This window comes from Lissotriton vulgaris, chromosome 4_1 (genome assembly GCF_964263255.1).
Source record: "Lissotriton vulgaris chromosome 4_1, aLisVul1.2, whole genome shotgun sequence".
Taxonomy (NCBI): Eukaryota; Metazoa; Chordata; class Amphibia; order Caudata; family Salamandridae; genus Lissotriton; species Lissotriton vulgaris.
The window spans coordinates 1,974,051,295-1,974,074,812 of NC_141691.1; the positions used below are offsets into that span (position 1 = coordinate 1,974,051,295).

A 23,518-nucleotide genomic window follows, 5' to 3' on the forward strand; every position below is an offset into this window, starting at 1 on the left:
GGGGAATAATGAACAGTGGTAATGGAAGCAGGTAGGAAACAGCGCGGAAGTGAGGAAAACAATGTCCGATGTCTGCCTGGGTAGGTGACGAGGGATGAACCAGAGCCAAACTCATTTACAGCTGCATAGGACAGCTCCTCCAGGCATCGGTCAAGGTTGCTCTGGCACCTTGTTAAGTACACACAGTTTTCTGCCCAGGGGGCATCGACAAAATTCCATCAAAAGCACTGGTCACATTGTTGCTAGGAAGCTCCCGCTTCATCCTTCCGCTCGGACCCAGGTCAAGGGTCAAATAGTGATGCAGCTACCCGGACAGAGGTCAACTGCATTTAAACCTACCTTACCACCAACAGAAACTGGGGTCGCAGAGATCCCAGAGGTTGGAGGTGGAGATCACCGGCGGTAGCATAAGAGCAATACCCTGGTGGTGGCTGGTAAGGGGTCATCTCACTCAGAGGGGTGTTTTGTATACAGAGGGACAGTGCGCATCTGCAGCTAATATATAACTAGGGCTCCCGGTTTTCTGTTTTTACGGATATTTACATATAAGTACAGACGGAAAACAAGTTTTCCTTTATCTGTATTTATATATAAAAACAGGTAATATTAGTATATTTTGCTGTGCTGTCGTCTGGTGTCTCCCCTTCCTTAGAGGGTTAAGAGGTGACAGCTACCCGTGCGCACACAGAGCTGCCAGCTGCACCTGAGTACTTCACAGGTCTTTGAAAGACCATTTATTTGTTAATGAGGCTTTGTTGTTATTTCATCCCTTTTAGAGCCCCTGCCAGAGTCAGGTTAGGATGTACTCCGCTCCCTGATGGAATTAGCAGGTCTGGAAAGCAGCAGCTGCCTCTGGGGATGCGGAGCCGGTGCTTGACACGTGGATATAAAAAGTGCCCCCCCCCTTTCTAGATGGCAGGCTACAACTGTTCTTCCCATCTCGTGGTCCCTCTACAGCTGATCACTTTCCCACTCATGTGGGTACATCAGCTACCCTGTTCTGTGGTGTGATAATCGTGAGAGCAGCAGTCAAGGGCTTGTGTGTAATGTGACTGCAATCAATATGTGACTAGCTCTACTAGGACTCGTATTGTGAGGTGCACAGATTAGCAATGTAAATAATATGACGGCCCGGTACTACACTACACACCTTGTGGAAAGCAGAAACCCTTTGTATAAGTAGGTGTGTGATTTGGGGGTAATGACCTAGCTGGAAAGAGATCCACTGGAGGATCAACATCATAGACGCTCCACAGGTCATGATGGGCACTGGGTAAAATGCTTTGTCGGCTGGTTCAACAGAATTGCCCTGTCAATATGATATGTGAGGGGAGCCCTCGAGGGAGAATGGGAGTGGTGAAGCAAGGTGTGGTGGTTGAGGGAGCGTTGGAGGAGGTAGAAGAGGAGAGAGAAGTTGAGGCTCAATGTTTCTTGAGCTTGTGAACTGGGAGATACTATTTTGTTCTAAATTTTACACGACGTTCTGTATGTGGAAAATCACTTTAAAAAATTGCGTTTTAACAATTAACTATGTACATCACACACCGTGCCATTTTATTTTTTAAACGCCTTCATAATATCTTACAATGTTTGTTGCATTCCAACAGGCAGGCTGCCTGAAGAAAAATTAAATGTTTCATTAAACAACACAGAGTGCATGTGCATTAAATAATTACAAATGATTCTAAAGCGTGTCACGCGTGACGTGCACTGTGTGCGCCAACCTGCAGTGCCAGGCGTGTATTACACAAAAAACGAATTATCACACTGAACACAGCTCTGCACGTTTGTATCATGGGAATTCAAGCCAATAGGTTTAAATCTTTTAAACAGGAACAAAGAGTGGGGATTAAGTTCTACACAACAGCAATCTTCCTTTCTCCCCAAGCAGGAGTCTAATGACCCAACATGAGCTGTGTCCTGCCTGCCTCCAGGCCTTCGACAGAGATCACAGATTGGGGCTTATTTACAAGCTCCTTGCGATGCATTGTCAATTTAAATACATTTAGAAAAATACTAGCTGTAGCGTCATCTTTTGCTTGTGGCAAAAATAAATGTGGATAAATACAGAAAAAATGCCCGAAAAATAAATATTGATAAACACAGATGGAAATGGCAAAAAAATAAATACCATAAAACCGGGAGCCCTATGTATAATGTACCTCCCATTGATGGACTACGTCCCTGGTGAAAGGCCTGATCTCGGGGGATTATTTTGGGTCTGAGTCATGGGCGCCATTTTGAGGACAGTCATTGCTCAAATAAGATCGCCGTGGAGATGAAGTAAGCCTTATACTGAAGCGCTCCTTAATATCATACAGGCACTGCAGCAGCAATAATCAGTGCCAAGCAAGAAATAGTTGCAGACGGTCATATCATTCATTAAATGCGCCAAGTTTTAAAACGAGCATCGACTCCTGTCAGTAACCGGAACCCCATTGTGGACGGCACGGACTAGTATTCCTGGGACCATCGTGTTTCCCTCGCCTAGCAGACTTGCTGTCGCGGTCCCGCGGTAATCATTTAACCTTGGCGACACGCTTAGTGCAAATATCGCTACGTATGCTAAGGCATGAATTTTGATTGTCCTGATGATGATCCCGTAATGCCCTAAAGGGATCGAAACGTCGTCGACACTTGACACTGGATGATTTGATTTGATTACTACTTAAATCACAACAGTGTTCCTGTGCAAATATATGTCTGCCAAATTTTGGAATGTATGCAGACTGCTTGCTTTTGCCTCATTCATGTTCATTTTTGTCACAATTGTCTCTGATACAGTAGTAGGACACTGGTTGTGTCCCACTTTTTGATATTGTATCTAATTGTTTGGTAAAATTCTACTATTGTGTTATTAAACTCTGTCCGGATGGACAGTTTATATAGACTTCATTTGTTGTTCTATATTCATTCCAAGTTATCAACTAATTGTTGGGGACCAATGTTCCTTGAAACAATATATGCACCCAAGGTCCCCTACCTACCGCTCCTTTGGGTTTCCCTTGTATTGTAAAATAAAAAGTTTTAAAACGCAGCGCCATCTTAAGGTCAGGCTCTGCATTCATGAGAATCACCATGTTGATATCAGCTTTGCAAGGAATGGAGCACCAAGCTACTACGAGGCAGTTCACATGATCCTGCTCTTTGGTGGGAGGGGGTAAGGGGGAGGGTGTTTGCGGATGAAGATCTGACCTCTGAGTGCCATTGCCAATATAAGGCACACTGTCTGAGGGGTTCCAGGGATTATTAGGCATAAGCAGCCTACCTGGGACCGTGTGTGGGCTCGATCTTGGAGTAACGCAGGAGGACCGATGCAGAGTCTATGCAACAGCGGGGCGCTCGGCTGCGCCACACCCGCTTCATCGTGCTACTGTTGCACCTGCGATCCTGTGGGTTTGATGTGAGGACAGAGGGGGGGCACTCACAGCTAGTCTGGTGCCCTCGGTCGGGCGCATCCATGGGGAAAGGGTTGCAACAGTTGTCAGCAGTGGTGGCTTCTCTGCTATGGAGAAGGAGTGTAGCCCACCTGCCAGTGGCCTCGAATTTTGATAAATAAAATGAAAATAAACCAAGTTTATTATTGTTTTAGTTTGCCTTTCATGCCACATCTTGTGGGCAGGGCCATCCTATGGGGCAGTTACAGGAGGAGTGAGTGGTGGCACTGCACTCTGTGTGCATGACAGTGTGGCCGGCTGTCTCAGGACTGCCAAATCATCATGCACACTGACATCTCCCCAACCCGAGCTGCATTGCCCAGTGGAGAGAATAGCAGGCGTAGGCTCCCAGTCCCCTTTGGAGCTGAAAACAAGCCCGCTCTGGCCAATCCCAATGCTTCTCTCATATTGGTAAAATCATGAGAGAAGCACTGGGATTGGCCGCAGGGGAGTCTGGGAGCCTCAGCAAGAAGGAGAAGAGAGGCGATCGGCAAGAAGAAGGTAAGTCCTTTGTATTCTTTATTTCTGTTGGCCGACCCCCCACCTTGCAGCACTCCCCGACACTCTGCCGTGAGATCAGCTGCTACTGATTGTCAGTAGCCCACTTGGAAACTTGCAAATGGTGCAGCTTTCCGTGTTTACTACTGACAGTCTTTGGGTAGTGCCAACAGTAGAAAAATCATGCATTTTCATAGGGTTCTTTCTATCGGGCAGATTTACAGCTTTTTTGGTGAATTGGATCATCAGCCTGTATTTAGTGGTACCTCAGTCTTCCTTTGAAAGGAGAAAGTGGCGGCATCTATAGGGTCCCTGGCACCCCTTGTTATCCATCCTTCCCCCCATAGGGCGCATATCTATCCATGCGGATTCTTGTTGCTGCTGCGCAAGCTTCATTCATATTGAGACTGGAAACGAGTGGATTACTTCGTTGACATGGATCCGCCCCCCCCAACCAGAAGGAGTAACCCCCACCGTACCACCACTGCACGGGGGCTAACATTGCACCAACAACTGTGTAGCTGGTGCTGTTTCTTCCTGCTCTTTTTGGACGTCTTCTGTAGGCAAAGCAGCTGCTGCTACATTGTTTCTGTAGACGGGTTCATGTAGCCCCTTCTGGTACATTGTTTCCCGCAGCTCATGAACTCAGTAACATTGTTGCCACACTCTCTTCTCACACACACTGTAGGCCTCACTGCTCCATCTCTCTGTGTCAGGCTCAAGCAGGGGGTATACCATGGCAACCTGGCACACAGGGGTCACCTGCTGTGGCCCAGAACATAGCGGGTGGCTTTCAGGGCTGATGACAACCTCAGGACAGAGGCCATCAGCCCATCCCTGAAGAGAAGGTGCTCTGTTGTGATGGTGTTCAATTTTTGTGGACTGACAAACATATTTCTTTTTGCAGAAGTATCAGGCATAGTCAAAGGCAACTAGACCCTTCATATCACCTAGTATCCGTAGTCCTTAACACCAGCGAGCTGAAGCTTTCTAGCCAGACCAAAAAACGCTGTTCTTGTAAACACTTTTAACATGCTTCCGGTGAATAAATAATGTCGCCTCTGTTCTGTACAAAATTATAGTGGAGAGTGCGGATGATTCTGTTAAAAATGTTCTGCAATTTATTGCTAAATGTGGCTATCTTTTGACGCCCTAGACAGCCCACCCACAGCAATAATTATCCGAGATTCGATGAAAAAACTTAACTGAAGCCACTGTATTCGCATTATATAAACAGAAACAAGCACATATCCGAAATAGCAGCACCAATAATCAACTGCTCATGATTACTAATAATTATATTTTCAAAATGGGAAAAATTGCAATTTGTTTGCTAAATACATGGGGCCTCATTTATGAAAAGTGACGCATTGCTGCGTGAAAACAGTGATGCGTCACTTTTCACTGCGCACTCCTTGCGACATTCCTGAAGCGTCACATTTAATGTATGACGCATCATGTCGCAAGGACTTACAGATACGTCAGTATTTCTGACGTATCTGTAAGCGCAAAAGTGACGCATTGCTGGAGTGTGTCACAAAAGTGACGCAACTCCAGCAATGCATCCTTTCACATGGGGGAAAGCCCCATGTGAAAGGGCTTGCGTCAGTCTTACGCCTGCTGTGAGGCAGGCGCAAGATTTTGACGCAACAGCGTCCTAAAAGTGACGCAGTGAAATCTCATAGATTTCACTGCGTCACTATTACGAGGCTTTTTGCGGGGGAACGCCCCCCCTGCATACATTATACCTGGCGCAGGTATAATGTGGCGCAGGGGTTTAAAAAGTGACGCATCTACCTAGATGCGTCACTTTTTAAATATGGTGCAACGAGGCGCATTCTTTACACCGCTGGTGCGTCACAAAAAGTGACGCACCGGCGGTGCAAAACTGACGCAAGGCCTTCATAAATAAGACCCATGTAATATAGTTTGCAGGCAAAAATCTGCGTATTGTTCAAAATGTGCTCGACCTGTTTCTTGCAGACAATTTCCTACATTTCGATAGACTTTGCCAGGTAAATACATTTTTTGTCTATATCTAGCCAATATGCCGCACTGTCTAAAACAGGGGTCCTTAGCCTTTTCTATGGTGAATGCGTGAAGAATTAGAAAACAGTTAAAAAAGAACTCAAGAAAGACTTATAAACAGGAAGGACAAAGGGCCAGATGTACGACCCATTTTTGCATGTGCCAACGGGTTAGCGACCCATGTGCGCATCCAAACACTGTTGTACAAACCCTATTTAGCGAGCCGCAATTTATTTGCCACCTGCTAAATAGGAATTGCAACCCGCAATTAGGAAGAGCCGTTCTAAAAGCGCCCCTTCCTAATTGCGACTCACAACCCTATGTAAGAATGTTTTGCAACCACATCGGCGGTCGCAACACACTCGCAATTTACCACCCTCTTCAAGAGGGTGCTAACGCAGTCGCAAATGAGAAAGGTTCCCCATGGGACCCCTTCTCCTTTGCAAATGCAGGGAGAAATATTTTTAGGGGCAGGCAGTGGTCCTAGGGACCCCTACCTGCCCTTAAAATATGGAACGAAAATGTTTCATTTTTCTTTTTTCAAATGCATCCCGTTTTCTTTATAGAAAACGGGCTGCATTAAAAAAAACAGATTATTTTAAAGCAGTCCCAGACATGGAGGTCTGCTGAGCTCTTCCGGCCACTATACCTGGGAGGGCCAGCCATTCCCAATGGGGTCGCAAATTGCGAGTACCTCATTAATATGCATGAGGCATGCAATTTGCAACCCCATTGGGAATCGAAATCAGCGTCGCAGACACTGTTGTACATACCAATTTGTGAGTCGCAAATTGCCAGTCGCTATTGCGAGTGAATTTACGAGTCGCAAATTACTTGGCTGTACATCTGGCCCAACGAAAGAAAAAAAAAGTCAAAAAGATAGAAAAATTGAATTAAAAGAAAAAAAGAAAGAAGCTGAAGAAAACTGAAGAAAAAGAGAAAGAGAAGGAGAAGGAAAGTGAACACAAGAATAAACAACATTGAGTGAATGAAAGAAAGGTGAGGTAGAATAAAAAAAGCAAGGAACAATAGGTGAAGCAGGAACGAGGAAGAAAAACAGTAAAAACACTGAAATAAAGAATAAAGAGAAATGAGAAGTGTAGAGGAAGAAAGGAGAATAAAGAGAAAAGTAGAAAGAATAAACAATAGCAAGAAAGAGATAGAAAGAAAAGGAAAGACAAGGCAGAAGGAAAGAAGTAAAGAATGAAAGACAGGACAAAAGAGAAAGAATAAGAAAGGAGAGAAACCAAGAAAGAAGGGAAAAAGGGAATCATGATGGAAAAAGTATAACAGTAAGGGGTGCACATTGTTTCCTTTGCAAAAAGGCAGCTGCCTATTTTCAAACCCTCTGACAGGCAATGAAGTGTGAGCTAGAGAGAGCATGCAGCGAGCTAATGGTAGCTCACGGAGCCCTGTTGGAGACCCCCGTCTAAGAGGAGGTTCATATCTGCCCCTTGATTCACAGACCTCCCTCATACTAATGATGTGAAGGTTCAGAGATGCCTTTGATGCAGCTCTGCTTTTCATGAAGAAAAACCCCAAAATTGGGTCAAGCAAATTTAATTTACACCTTCCTAATTCGCGTTATGACGTCATGGCACGTAATGAAATATGTATTATATAACTGTGTTACAACATGTTCCTTTGATTGGTCATGCAATTGCTGCTTAAATAAATGCCCTTATTTGCACATGTAATGCTGGCATTGTTCTGATATTTGTTTCTGTTAAAAGTGGTGGACCTCAACATTTGGAATGGTTTGCTTTTCAATATGTTTTCCGTTTCTAATCTGCACTTTACTTAAAGCATATTTTTATCTTTTCCTCCCAAACTCTCTTTTTTCCCTTTTTCATTCTTTTTTCCACTCAATTTCCCCTGCTAATGTGGATGTTATTAGCTATTTCCTTTTCTGTTCTCAACTGCTTATTTTTCTAATGCAACTATCTCCCTTTTACCTCTCACTTCTCAACCTCTTTTTCCTATTGTTTTCTGTTTTCTTTCCCTGCCCCATGTTTCCAGATATGATATTTGTGGCACATTTTTACTATGTACTTTGTTTTGGAGAAGTAAAACTTCAGAAGCAAAAAAAATCGAATTGCAGAGGTGTTGCTGTTGCTAAAAGGCCCACTATTCAGCGATATTGTGCAACCTTAAAGAGAAAGGTCGAGATGCGCGTCTCTAATAAAGACCATAGCGTGTGGATCCCCCATTCACACCAATGAATATTACTTATTAAGTTCAGCACGGTAGTGCTGCTTTCTGAAGACTGATGACCAAACATGAGCCACAGATGTCCTCCACCCATGGACTTTGTTCATGATGACTTTTACAGACTCAAATGTGATACACACATTAAGAAAGCTTTAACTACCTCTGTAATCTCTGTATGTGTATTCTGTTTATGGGATCCAGTAATATTAAACATCTGCAACAGTTTATGACAACATGAGGTCCCATACAGTTTCCTTTGATGCTCCACTCCAGCGTACTGAAGAGCATGCTAAGAAAGTTAGGTCTGGTGTTGAGCCTTGGTAGGTACTAGTAAAAAACCCTAGACAGAGGCGGTAATTTAAAAGAGAGAGCTTACCACGTGTACAGTTGGTCCAAAGAATGATTATTTGAGGTGTGAGACACATTCGGTTTAAGATTTCTGATTAAAATTGCATATGTTCGATGTATTATGGAAATTATAATATGGGTTTTCTTTTCCATTTAGTTATAGGCACATTTTGTGTCTACACATAGAAATATGCTATGCAGTTTTTGTCATGTAGTTATGTGGCAGATCAGAAAACTATTTTTTAACCTTCTTGTCTGTAGGAAAATATGTTTTCTTAAAGAAAACACCTCCCGTAAATGCCCATCAATTTTTGGGGTCCTACTTTGGAAATCAAACTGCATATTATTTGTGAATTCACACTAAATCGCCAGTTTGAAGGTATTTAACATTTTTCTAGGCAGATTCATCCTGAATTTCCAACAAACTTCTCCCAGTTGTAGAGCTGCTCCCACAGACATTCCATCATGTGAGCAGTTAGATTGCCCAGAGACTGTAGTAATTGACTCCACTGGAGTCAGCAGTGAACACAACATAAATCTCATTTAACCTATCACGCAAAGACCTTTAAGGCTTTGAACACTGTGGGATTGCCTACGTATGTCTCACCTACACCACTGTTGGGTGGACTGCAAAGTCTCTAGGGGGGAAAAGGAGCAGCTGTGCCATCAATTGTCTCACCTACACCATTGTTGAACAGTTCCTTGAATATAATAAAGTACCATGTTTCCTTGAAGAAAGTTGCAGCTTCCTTGGTGCATTTATGCAAGTCCTGGGTTGGCTTCCAAATCCCGTGTAAAAACATGTCACTGAAGGTTAAACGTTGCGCCTTCGTCTGCTTGCATTAAGAGCCCGCAAAGTGTGGATGCTCTGCTGCGTGGCCACAAAGTGTGGTCAAAAGTGTGCCTTTCCTTGACAGCATATGAGCTGCTTTGAGACAGTCCTCCGCCTTACACAGAACCACCTCTCCTTCAGAAAACAACTAAAAACGTGGATATTCGATAAATAACGTACCCCCCTCCCTCAAGCGCCTTGAGACCCTCTGGGTGAGTAGTGCGTTATACAAATTCTAACTTGACTTGAACTTGACTACTCACTCCTACAAGGAAACCAAACATTCAAACTCCTGTTGGCACCCAATCAAGCAAGGCAACCATGTACACAAGGAGGCTCATTTAGGAAAGCTGCGTGTCACTTTCGTGGTGCAGGGCTTTTATAAAGATTTGTGAAGCCATGCACAGCCACCCTGTGTGGCTTGGAGTGGCCTCAAAATCATGCCCGGGAGGCATTCCAGGGGCTTGGCAGTGGGGTTTCCCACACAACACCCATGGAATTTGATGCTACCCCAGATTTACAAAGTGATACAACCTGGGGAAGATTCCAATCCGTATGACTCCCAAGATGGGGCGAAACAAGGACAAATAGGTTAATTTATCCTCGTTTTGTTTTCCTCTATCCATGTGTGCTGCACACATGTAAAGCAGAAAACACCTTGTAGGATTGTTTTGTGCAGGAAGGTTGCCCTTCCTGCACAAATACCTCCCTGCCTGCAACCGAGGCACCCATGCACCATGGTGCATTTATTTCCTTTTCAATATTTTTATCTTTTCTAATCTGCTCTTTACTTAAAATGTATGTTTTTCCTGTTTCTCCTGAATTCCATTGTTTCCTTTACATTCTTTTTTTTCTTTTTCACCCAATTTTCCCTGCCAGTTTAGATTTTATTTGCTATTTTACTTTTCTGTTCTCAACTGCTTGTTTTAATAAGGCAGCAATCCCCCTAACAGGGTGCCAGCGCAGGCAGAAAGGACAGGAGTGCACAGTATTGCTTAAATGCGGTGCATTCCTGCCCTTCCACTTCAGTGTAGAGCAGAGCAGCGAGGTGCCCTTCTGTGCTGCCCTCTGCCAAAATGCCATAAATGAGGCCCAAGCTCTGCCTCACTCCTGATCCTGTAAGGCACAAGATCTGACTTACCTCAGTTGGGACACGGCAACAAAGAAGTGCATCACGCACAAGGACCCAAGAGTGGGGTATGTGTTCACCTCAGTAAATGCCACTGTGCACTCCCTGGTCCTTTCCAGAACACAGGATGCCCACAGACAGCATCAGCTTGAGAGGTTCACAGCTCTCCTTGTCGCCTCCCACACTACACAACCTAAGCCAGCAGCGCTTCATTTGAGCTGGTGGTTGTAAGTGGGGTGCACTGGGGACGGGGACACATTTTTAATCGCTGGACTTTGACTCACAACAAGAGAGAGAAAAGCAGCAAAGAGGGAAAGAAGTAGATAGAGAAATACAGAAAGGAGTAGAAAAATTGAAAAAGCAGGGATGAAAAGGAAAGTGCAAGAGTGGGATATATGTGCATGGGTTGTTCATTGGTGGAAGAAAGAGGCACGAGCTGAAATAGAGGCTTGACAGCCTTGATGTTTGACAACCCCAACATTCAGCAGTGGTGACAGGCAGCAGGCTTCTTAGAAACATGTGGGCCCTTATTGCTGCACAAATAAGCAGTGACGGAAAGCATGCCCTCCACCAATCACCCACACGTATCAAACCTTCATTTACAAGAGTAACACAGCATGTATAAAAATAATATTTATTGCAATTATCGGTGACATCTTTAATGCTATACAATCAATAATGCAGTAAAAAAATATTAGGAGAATTCTATAATGAGATGACAATCATAGTCATGAAGTCAATTCTCAAGTAAATAAAAAGCACCCGCTCAACTCGGGCAGAGTTCAGTCTCAGTCTGAGTGGCAGTGCGTGGCACTGAGTATTTGCAAATGATGGAGTCTGTCAGCCCTGAATCCCATTGGTTGTTTCGCGTCTCCTTTTTCTGGAAGTGTTGGTTGTCACATGAAGAGTTTCTGCTGGACAAGGACAGTGGGGATCCGAAGAGGCACTTCTACAGTTTAGCAGCTCTGTGATTGCCGACATCTTTCAAAGGTAGGGTAGCTCCATGGCGCAAGTAGGGTAGCTCCATGGCGCAGGTGCTGCTATGTTTTGCTCTCCGGCGGCGATGCCAGTGGACCACAAGCAGCAAAGATGCTTTGAGCAGATGTGGTTGGCAGGTCCTGCACCTGAAGGGACAAGAGAACAAGGAAGGGCATCATGAGACGTGAGAGGAACTCTTCACTCTATATCCACAGAGTATGCATCTCCTGACTCTAAGAAGCCCCAGAGTATTTGCATTACATTTTAATTTACAAAAAAATGCTTCTATGCAATAATACATGCTCCTTATAATAGTTTATTCAAAATTATGCTTTAACTTGTGCAAGAACATAATCAACTTAGATATATTTTGACAAACTACCCTACTAACTAAAACTATATATGTTTATAATATATTTACATACACTAAAGAGCCTATACATTGTTCAACAGTTTGTACAATATTCTATATTCGACAGAGGCTGCTTTGGAATTATTTCAAACCACTAATGTTCTCATTTTTGGGCAATTTGTGAAAAATGATAAATGCCACTTAAATGGAATGGACATATAAAGAGAAAATCTCTTCATAGGAGCACTGCATGAACTTTATAAATATTCGGTATTCAGTGCTGCTGAAATGCGGGGTCATACTGTATGAGGGCCTCCCTCGTGTAGGCACTGATGTATGCAAAACAGTGAGGGGCTTTACATTTCTGCTTGCAGTCTGTGTTCACTGTTGGAACCAGAAATGAATTTTCTGTTTAAAAAAAGAGGGACCCACTTTTTTGCTTTGTTTTGCTTGCTACCACTTTTGCGAGAAATATTTCAGGGAGGGGTGAGATTTACTGAGCAAATGTGATAGATAGAAACGTGACGTAATTAGGGAATCCCTGGGAATTGTTTAGTGTAGCATTCTTTTCCCTCATCCTTCTGCTCAGTTGTCCTATAACAGAACAGACCAAATGTATGCATCTTAGCCCCAACCCAGATTAACGGGAACAAAACCAACTGCAGCCCGGTTAGACCTCATCTGTCACTGTCACATGCTGTTTGAATCCTGCACACAGAGGTAAAGCACCTCATCTGGACCTACTCCTGCCTTGTGCTTGCTTAGACAGCAAGTCAGTATAGGATGTAAATACTTGAATAATTTAAACTCAGGAATTCCTCTGGATGCATTCCATTCCCTTCATGGAATGGAAAGTGCCCAGGGGAGTTACACACTCCCACCCATCGCTTCTGTGCTATGGTACAGAATGGTAAAGACTAAATATGTTCTCATTGGCACATCACTTATCAGAGGTCTAACATCTGTATTCTAAAACATGGTGATCAAGCAAGTTATGATGGAAAGGGCTGGACACATACCTGAGCATGTAGCAGAACAAGGCTTGGGTAGCGGTGACTGGATTGCCGGATATTGCACAGAAGGACCAGGCAAATGCCACACCTTAAAAAAAAAGATTAGCAGACATTTAGGTGACATTTTATAGTAATGCAACTGTTTTTGCATGGTATCAACACAAAACAATGTACAATCCACAAGCTTAAGAAACGATCATGTCGCAAAATGAACTTCCATTTGTGAGTTTGGTAACCACAGTGTGATGTCTTGAGGCTATAAAACTCATCGAAAGAAATATTTCATTGAATGTGCTTATTAGACAAGTTGCTCAATAGGTGCACTATGCTTTTGGGGATGGTAAGTGGCAATGGCCTATGGCAGAATATTCCTGAGCCACAGAGGGATGTGCTGGCATTGCACAACCTTCAGATGCGTAGAAAGAAGCTCAGTACAAGTGGAAGAGTGGGGCAACCAGTGTTCAGACCTGGGCATCCGGTATGACGCCCTTGTCTGCTACGGTGCTCATGCAGTGCCCGATCAAGTTAATTTCTATCCTTTCATAAGGGTAATAATGATTCCTGCTGGAGCAGCGCAACTGACCAGACTATTGATGATCTGGACGAAGGCAAATCAAGGCCTCGGTCACTAGCAAGCCTCTGCCCATGCTCTTTGACGGGGGCAGGAGGAAATAACAAATCAGGAGTGGCCTTCACTTCCATTAGGTGGGCAGTAGCCCCAACTTATATTGCCGACCTCCCCCTTAACAACTCGCAAGTCCCTGCTGTGAAATGAGTCTAATGCAGAACGTGGTGCTGCCCTGAACCATGCCAATCAAGCACTGAAGGAGCTACATACCTAGCAAATGCTCCTTCTAAAACACAGGAATATTGCACCTCAAATGTAAAGTTCATGTAACATTGTCTTTATTGTATTTCACTGAAATACCGAATGAGTTTGATTGATTATTCATTGATCCATAACAAATAAGGTAAATCATGCAACATGGTAAACAATGTATGAATTGTATAGATAGACATATTCTTACCTGTCACAATAATCCAAGCTTCTTGCTTTTTTTCGTTCTGAACAGCTCTTCTAAGACGCCATTCCTGAAAAGGAAATTCACAAATTATTAATTTTTGAAGATAAGATGAAAATGTAATCATTCACAACCAATAAAACATTGCAGTTGTTTGGCCATTGAAAACTGCCAGGAAATGCAATCAACTGGATGTCTAACAGGACTTCATGGTAGTATGCAGCATAGATCTTAACACAACTGCTGCTGGCAAGAACTGTTCTAGCAATGTCACCCGCAGGGCCTTGCGTGCCCACTCAGATATCCAAGCAATCGTTTTTGGGTTAGGAAAGTACATTTTGAATGAAACTATGGAACACTGGTCCTTCTTCTATGTCAGGGGAAACAGTCCAATTCTCTAGTCTCCTCATCTCTCCCGGGGTGGTGTGTCCTGTACTGTGACAAGTTATGTTCAATGGTGGCATGAGGGGGTGTGTTGGGGGCAGATTCCTTCTCACCGCTTTGTCTCCTGCTCAACCTTAGGTCATGGGAGCCCTACTCCATTCCTGAACTGCACATTAAAGTTATCCATGTTCTTTTCTATCATACACATTTTAAAATCAATCTTAAAGTGGTCTAGTGTTCATTGTTGGGCTTTAAGCAATTTAGAATGTGATTAGGCAGTCTAGTGCAGCCAACATAACTTCCCTGCAAATGGCAGAATCCTCATGCACAGGAAGGACCCTGTCCACTTAAAAGACATGAACGGCTAATATTCCCATAAAGTTTTGGAGGAAATGTTTTAAGAAAGGGGAATCCTTTCGTTTTTTCTGGTAGTAAAACTGAGGTAGAGCAACCCAATTTTCATGAGAGAGAGAAAACTGCAAAGGTTGCAAATATAGACACCTCCTTCATGGAACTTCCTATTCCTGCATTCATTGTGGGGATTTTCCTCCCAAACTCTGATACCCGACAGGCAATCTTTACATGTCTGCCACCCTGCTATGTGCAATACAGCCGGAAGTGAAACAGCCCATATTACAGCTAATTTCAAAATGATACTGCCGTTAATATAATATCTGGAAATGCAAAGAATATTTCTAAGACCTTTGCTTATGTGGAACTGCATGTGGCTTTTCAAAAACACTGCATTTAACCTCAAACAGGAATGGTCCTGTGCTCTAAAATAGTGCGACTTAACGGTTTAAACATTTGCAATAACACTGTCTCCATTTTGACTTTCCTTCTAATTTGATCCTTAAGGCTCCCTGTAGTCACAGAGCATCACGCTTCCGCTCTGCCAGCAGCTCTATTTTTGGATCTTCTGCTGGCGCACAGCAGATGGCAGACACCTAAGGTGATGATTATGTGCTTCCTTTTGTGTGGCTCGGGGGCACAGGTGAATGCTGAAGGGACTCTGTTCACGTCCTTCTCTCACTGACAAGAGACACTGTGTTTCCCTCGTTTGCATCTTTGCATCTGCCTTTCTGCCTCGGTGTTGGTCTATGCTGCTTAATGTCTCTCTATGTCCCTATGTAGACTTCTCTCTATATGTGTGTGTGTGTGTGTCTATGTGCACATCCGTGCACGAGAATGAGCATGCAAGCATGTGTGCATGCATTTGTGCTCCTGTATGTGTCTGAGGTATTTTTCGTGCTTTCATGAACTGATTAACCTAGAAAATCATCTTTTGCTGAATCCTCTCTAGTGTGTGTCCAGCTCTCCTTGTGTTTCTGCTCCTTCTCTTCCTCTAGTTAAAACCGACATGCCTTCTGCTAAGTGGCTATGTATATATTGATGTGTTGACAACAATTTGTTATAGCTGATAGCTGGCCCCATGTCTTTAGGATGACTTTCAGAAAATCTTGGCTTTTCAGCCACCATCACCAAGCATGCTGGAACTTGTAGGCTCATACTTTAATGAGAAGCTTTAAGTCCCAGCATACTGGGAGTTGGTGGATGTTGGGAAGTTACTATGTCTTTTTAAAGCCTCGTCACAATGCGAAATGGGATATGTTAAGTGTTAAGTGTGTGCTACGTGTCAGGCACCGATATATTGAACAACTCTCCCCACATTTCTTCCTCCTTTACAAATGATGTGCACCTGGTGAACAAAATAGCCTGACTATGTAACACAAGATAGGATGAATCAAGCTCACAAAATAACATATGAGACTAAGGTGGGAAGAAGAACAATGAACAAGAGAATGCAGCTAACAGAACATTGAATAGAAAAGTAGAATTGTTGTTGAACTTACATTAATGTCTACCTCCATCTTGGATGCTCAGGTTGCTTCTTCTGCTGTTGAACTGGCTTGTGCACTCCAAAGCCATCCGTTAATTGGGGAGTGATTAGATAATCCTTGGGATGAATGCATTTGCCAGTTGGAACAGGAATCGTTGTAGAGACGCTGATGCAATAGGATCTCTTAAACGTCTTTGTCTATCTCCTCTCACTGGTTGATTCTTGTGTTTGCAACAGTTGATTGACAACTGATTGGAATCGCATTGATGATTCAGGCATGCTGACTTTCCATCAGATAGCACTTGGAGGGCCTTCATATGTTCTGTTTTGCTTTACAATGTCAAGTACTTTATGCTTAAGCATACTACTTTGGTGACAAAATCCAAAGTAAAGTCTGTGATCCTTGAAAGCGTCTACTAGTTCTCATGATCTACAAGTACAAAATAAGTCTTGATCGGGTGAAATATTGAGGCTCATTCAATGTTTGATAATCATTCTGTTATAAGGTGCAGAAGTTAATAGTTCATAGCTCTATTGCTGTCTTCTCCAGGTAATATGCTGTGTGGTTTCAGCCTGTGTTTGGGTATTCCTCCAAATGTGTTTGCCATTTATATCATTTGCTATGAAGTCTCAGGATCAGGACCATTCACTGGGGTGATTTGTTTTCATCAGGTTCAATGATTCAAACCTCGCTCACATTCACCATTCATCCTGTGTGTCGTTCCCTCTCACTTTCACACATTTTGAATTCTGCTTCGCACTTTGACACCATACAGTTTAAGGCACGAATTTGGATACATCTACCAGTCCCTGTTTTGCCTTGCACTTTACAACATTCACATCAGATTCTTTAAATTTCCTTCTAGCTTCATAAACAAAGATTGTTATTCTAATAATTGACAGGAGATGCTCAGTCTAGATCTCAAAATGGTTCCTTGCACACTTGCTGCATGTTAAAATATTGATAGCAGGAGCCTTCCTGTGTGGTACGGATGATGCAAAATGCCGATCATATCCATGAAATGGCTAAAATGCCTACAGAAATGTACACAGTTGTTTTCCAAAGATTGGATTTTATGGTTTTCAACATTGTCATAGTATGTCTGCTCCAATGTTTCCTACAGATAGCCAATATGGCCACTACCATACTTCCTAATTGCTTCAGAAGTAACAGGGTGGGCCAGGAACTACAGCTCCCAACCCAACATGGTTTGCTAGCCAAGCTACACAATGTAAAAAGATAGCTGTCTTCTTTTCAGGCCTATGGCACTGCATCTAAGTGGTTCCAGGACCAAAAAGGGACCAAATGGAGGCCCATGCTCCACTGACTCAGGAGTACGTTTTTGATAACATGACAAGCCTCTTAGCACTACATTCATTTAGCATGAGATATATCTAGGCACTACGGACAGTTAACGGATATGTATTCTTAACCAACTCAGCTGGACAAAGACTTGGCCTAAACAAATGAGGTGATGCAGCTGTAACTCAGTAATAGCAAACTCAGCACATTTCACTACCAAGAATCTCCAACTTATTTAACTATTTAAAAGATGGCCTTATTGTTTATGATATTACTATATATTTAGAAGAGAAGTTTGTAGCATGATAAAAAAAAAATCAGCATGTCTTTTTAGTTTCTGAGGGGGAAATGTTTTATGTTCTTGGACAAACCTTTGGTTATCCATTGTTTTTACAAGGTTCACCCTTGTTTCTGACCATGGAATTTACTCGAGAGACCAATGTTACTAGTAATAATATATAACTTTAAAATACAACATAGGCTTTAACATTGGCACACGCATTCATACGAGCAGTGAACTCCTTTAGCCATGTTCTCATATTTTGTTCTATCAGGTCAGTGAAGATAAATGTGCAAAGCCAGACTGCTATATCGGTACAATAGAAAAATATGCTTGTGTTCGATAAAACGTCCCAATAGCCCATCTATGAGACACTGAAATACTGCCCGCTGTTCTTTTCTTAATGTAAAGACTTCCAACCAGACCTGTGGGATTTACGAGTGCTGGTTGATGGGTCACTCTCATCGCACTTGTCAGCAACCAGGGTTTTGATTAAATAATTTGGAGTAATGACATAATGTCCGCCTTTAATACAGCCTATTCCGTTCCAAGTATCATGAGTTATAATAGTGAAGTAGCGGTAATGCTGTACTTGACAAAATTGCCCCACCATTTAAGCTTGCTGTTTCTGTTACATTGCAGGGATTTCTTGGCAAATTGATTCTTTATGGCACCCAAGAGTAGAATTTTCCTTTTTTGCAGTGCACACTTGAGTACATTTTATGGCAGAATGCCGCTCGCCCCATATTGATTTGCTGGAGCTGTGATAATTCAAACAATGCTGGTAGCGAGGAGGCTGTTATAGAGAAGCCAATTGAGCTTGAAGTGTCTTTCATGGCTCCACTGTGAGGTGTGGCTGAAGAGTCCTTGACAAGTAGAATTAAATACCTGCAGACTCAGAGCTGTTTCCATCACCAAAGGATGCAGTGGTGAGCCTTATTTATAACAGCTTCCTTGGCTAAGGGAGCCACCCTATTGGCAAGTGCATTTATTCAATAGTATGGCTAAGAGAAATAAGGTTCATTTATCTGAGGTATCAAGAAACAAATTAGTTAGGTGGCTTTGCATTCTTCTGTGTAATTTATAAACTTTTTCAGCCTTACTTAAAAATTGTCAAAATAAGTCTAATGTATGTCAAATGTGTGAAACTAGAATTCGTTGAGGGTTTGGTTGCCTTTTAGTCACTTATTATTAAGCACTATTATGTTTACATGCACATCATTGCTTGTATTTATCTTTTCAAGATGGCGGCTGAAGTTATTAGCAAACCCTAAACTCGCAATTCAAGGGTCAGAAGAATGTATGCAATTTAGATCTCAAATTGTGCACGTGTCAGTTACATTCTCTTTATGCTCGAAGTACAGCTATCTTCGTGCATTCTCCTCTACTCTGAATTATACTGCATCCCCCATTCAGAAGAAGGAAACCGTCTACGTAAGCTGAATACAGGAGCACGTGATTCCAACTTCCGGTTGGCTTTCAGTTTCAGCAGCAATGCTGATTTCACTGTTAGATGCTCCCTGCAGCAGCAGACCGCAACAGAGAGGCACAAAAGCAGCAGAACTACATTTCAAACATTAAATGCGATCCTTCCAAGGAATATGGGAATTCATCTAGTCTTGCTCTTGTTTTACTATTATTGGAACGTTTGATCTAAAGGCGGTTAACATATTTTATTTTAGCCACTGGCCTTTATTGAACATGCAAGAACTAAACAGCAAAGGAAATGCAGTGCCTTGCTAATACTTTGGCTGTGGTCATTCTGAAGAAAGTGAAGCACTTGGGTAAAAATAACCATGGAATAAATGCTTGTTTTCCAAGCAGATCACTAGAGTTGTATGCATCTCAGTAGCCTCCAATAATTTGAAATGTCCACATTTCTTGCTAAACACAGACAAAGATTTAAAATGTACATCTATGATTTTTTTTATCCCTGCAAATGTATGGGTAGTGAATGTGCTTGAGTTAAATTTAGCCTGGTATCCTCTCAGCTGACGCTAACCGCCTGCATTCAATAGACCAGGCGCTGAGCTCAGCATCCTCATTAGTCAGCGGTAATTACACAGATTCTGAAAAGTGGGAAGGAACAGTTCATTGTGTACTTGAGGCACCCTGGATCCCGGATGGCATGAACATACTGAATGGAAAATTCCGTTCACGCCCCCACACGTTCTTAACACTTCAGCCCCGAGGCGCCCACTTTGCCCGCGGCTCGGCACACAGTTGGAGTCCTATTTTTGATTTTTCAGCACAGGAGATTTTTAACGATGCAGAAAAGAAAAACAACCTTGTCCGTTGACGAAAGTCACTGGTTTTCCTCACTGCTCTCAATTTTAGGAAGTGTGGTTACCTAAGTGGGCAATACATCATTTCAAACCGCGTTGCGGTCTGACATTAATTAGGACTATATTGTAATAACATGAACAAAAAGCACCACAACTGAGACTATTCAAGCAACTTGTGTAGAAGCTGTCTTGCTTTGAGTTTCTGAAAAACAATTATTGCAGAGTTTACAGGAATCCCTGTTATAGCCAGTGACGCCCACCGGCTTACTCCCCCTTCTTCTTCCCCACTTGCCTTTCTTCCCAACACAAAGCTCCATTTCAAGTCTCTATTTGGACTTTTAGTGAACCGGAAGTAGGGGCTGTTTGCTGGCATTCATTTCAGCCTCCAACAATCTGAAATCTGAAATTGGATAACTGGGACAAACAAAGGTCACAACCATGTTTGTAGAGTATGACAATCTGTCAATTTCAGCAACTTAACCTCCAACTCAGAATTGTTGTAAGGGCAACTCTACCTCACTGCTACTCTGTGATATATATCTTATTATCGGAATATGGATTTTTCACACACACCTCCTTTGTGCCACTGACCGGATCGCCTTCAGAGGCTCCCTCTTGCATGTCCGGCTCATCGGAGAGGTCAAAGTCCAGCTGAACGTCTGTTCCTCTCTGGACTAACTCCTCCAATGTCGTTGGTAGAGGTGGCTTCAGATAGCGCCGGATTTCCGGGTGCAGTGTGCCAATGATATACTGAATCATGTCTTCCTCGTTAGCATCCACATACAGTCTGTTGTAGAGGGATCGCTTCCTCCACACAAACTGTTCTAGAGACTCCCATCGCCTCTGTGGGAGATCCAAGTCTCTCTGGATGGCGTGTCTTAATATTAGCCTCTCGCAGTACTGTAAGAAGGCCACCTTGAAATCCTGCCAGGTTTTTATATTCTCATGTCTAAACTCCCACCATTTCAGGGCTGCCCCCTTCATGTGGTGCTCAACCTGAGATAGCCATACTTTCTCCTTCCAGCCTTGCTTCTTAAAGTACTTTTCAAGGTTGCTCAGAAACTCCCGGGGGTCCTCTGACATCTCTGCATCAAACTCCGGTGGAGGCAAGAGATCTACAGAGACAACTACCCAATGGTGCGGGTGACACGTATGGAGTGAGCTGTCTTCCTGCGCCAGAGACTCAATAGCCAGGGGGGCGGACAGTCCTGCCTCCTTTTCCTTCTCCATCTCTTCAGCTACTCTGGCAAAAAACCTTCTGCCCTGTTCTAGCTGACATGTTCGGCACAAAGAATCATCCGACCCGTCTATCAACTTTTCAATGTGTGCAAATACGCTCCTCCACGAGTGCATCTCTCTCTTGAGCCACCGCTCGAGATTAGCAAGCGTGTACTGGCACCTATTCAAGCAGGCCTTCATCGACCTCTTCCACCTCTCCAACCCCACCACCTGGGACTCGTCCATATTAGAATTCAGATTTATCACTGACATCTTGAACCCTTTCAGCTCATCTTCCACCTGCTTGGAGACCTCAGAAAGAATATAAATTTGGGTCTTCCGGACACGGTCCAGCATTTCTACTGGGCTGCATGTCCCAATGGTCACCGTCATTGCCGGTGGAGGATCAGCAAAGGGCAAGGACACTGTACCTCCAGCAGCCATGATGTCTAATCCAACAAAGTTTTACAAGCGGTCTCAAAGCAAGGAGGAGGGTGACTGACAATTTCTAAAACATCCCTCCCCCAATTATCTGGGCATGCGATCTTAACAGTGAAACATAAGTCGCTAGCCAGGCCTGTTCAAGGACACTCGCGCAACCAAATCACACACTAGACACTCAATTCACAAAGAAAGCGAAAGATGAATGAGATATCACCCTGGTGTGCAGGTCCAGTCCCTTTAAAGTTCTTGAAAAGCCTCTAGGAGTCCTGATTGTTCATTTGTCTTGGCCAAACACCAGGTTCCCAAGTTCTTGGCAGTGTCGATGTCGCGCGACCGCCTGCGCCCCAGGACTGGCGCGCTGACCCGCTTCACTTGGGCAACTCTTCAGTCTTTGGAAGCCAGGCAGGTCTCCTTTCTTTGCTCTCCGGAAGAAGAAGTTTCAACTCGTGGCTTGTCCTAGTCTGGTTGTAAGAAAAGTTCAGCAGGCTCTCAGCAGCTCCTGAGCAGGGGAATCCCTGCTCCAAAACAACCTGGAAGCTCGTCCGGATGCTGCTCTCCCAGCCGATCACCAGCTTTTAATCTGCTGCCCTGATCACTGTTGCCACTGGCGGTACTTATACCATATCTGACAGAGCTAAATATGTGGGTCCCCTCCTACCTCACACTCTCTCCGCAAACTGCTGATTGGCTGGCGGCGCGGTCGCCTTGCCAACCGGAACATTTGGAAGTCGCTTCCGTTCCCCCTCCTCTCTGTGACTCAGCTGACGCGGTGAGGGCTCTCTGCAGCCTTGCCTAGAAAGGACGTGTGATTCCCTCTCTTCCCGACGCAGCGGTACACGTAATGCAGCCATCACTAGGAGACACTGCTTCCGCCCACGGCTCATTACACGCTTGCTTCCCTCACCTGAACCTGCCAAGGGGGGGCCCACTTGGCACTTTGCTGAAGCTGTGAAAGACAGCGCGCGCCTCCCGGGCCGCCCACGTGCGCCCACCTCCCACACGGGCGTACAGAAGAAAGCGCCCACCGCTGGGCAGGCCGCGGAGCCACTTCGATTCAGAGAGGAGGCCACTTATTTAATTCAGGATTTGAAATCATAATTAGGTAGGAGCGGAGTTCGAGCTTTAATTGCAGGGGGAAGGCGTCTTAGAGACCGGTCTGCAGGAGGGCACCGGCCTGTACATTACAAAGGGCCCTGTTGTCCGTAGGCAGGCAGGGGGCTTCATCAGAGGATGCAAAATGGCAGCTGCCGTTTCCATTGCAGACAAGAGAAGGATAAAGAGCCGTACAGAGCAGAATGACACATTCAGAGACAGAACAGACAGAATAGGGAACCTCCACCTAAGAGTGCTGATGATTGGCGTGTGAGCAGCTGTGCAATATCACTACTTGCGCGTGCAATAATGCTTATTAGAACTTTGGAATGTTGAGAGCTCCATTGAAAACAATGGGGTGCCCGGGCATCTAATGGCTGGTGGAAGCCCGGAGCTCCAACATTCCAAGCTGTGAACAAAAAAGGCTTCAGGGTCCCGGAGCCCGAGCAATGGTGTAGGAAGGGAGGGGTGGTCAACCCCGGGCGTCTCAAGTTTTGGGGAAGGCGGACCCCTCCCCACCCCCTTCTCTTACCTGCAGCCATTGCGGGGCGGCAAATGCAGGGACCACCACGGGCGGCAAAAGGTCTAGCTATGCCACTGGCTCTGTGAGGCCTTTGTATTACAAATTAGAACATTCTTCCCTCTAGGGGCAGAATGTTCTAATAGCCTTCGAGCCCTCCGTAGCAGGCTCCACCAGCCATTAAAGGCCCGCTCCCTCGATAGAGTCCCTTGCCTTCGGCACAGGCTTTCGACTCTAGAGTGGGCCTTTATTGGCCGGTAGAGCCGCTACAGAGGGATCTAAGGCTATATGAGTAAATCCCAGT

General features: G+C 44.1%; 2 protein-coding genes across 2 annotated transcripts; both read right to left on the reverse strand.

The window, feature by feature from the left end:
- Window positions 1–11,102: 11,102 nt before the first annotated feature.
- Window positions 11,103–19,309, reverse strand: LOC147724761 (uncharacterized). Its single transcript, XM_086966289.1, has 4 exons — window positions 16,086–19,309; window positions 13,855–13,918; window positions 12,833–12,914; window positions 11,103–11,607 (listed from the first exon to the last, which is right to left on the reverse strand). Exons 1-4 carry the CDS (start codon window positions 16,101–16,103, stop codon window positions 11,433–11,435), a joined length of 339 nt encoding a protein of 112 aa, XP_086822415.1. The 5' UTR covers window positions 16,104–19,309; the 3' UTR covers window positions 11,103–11,432.
- ARC (activity regulated cytoskeleton associated protein) lies at window positions 19,291–21,700 on the reverse strand. The gene has a single exon (XM_086966288.1). It carries the CDS (start codon window positions 21,600–21,602, stop codon window positions 20,463–20,465), a length of 1,140 nt encoding a protein of 379 aa, XP_086822414.1. The 5' UTR covers window positions 21,603–21,700; the 3' UTR covers window positions 19,291–20,462.
- Window positions 21,701–23,518: the final 1,818 nt, after the last annotated feature.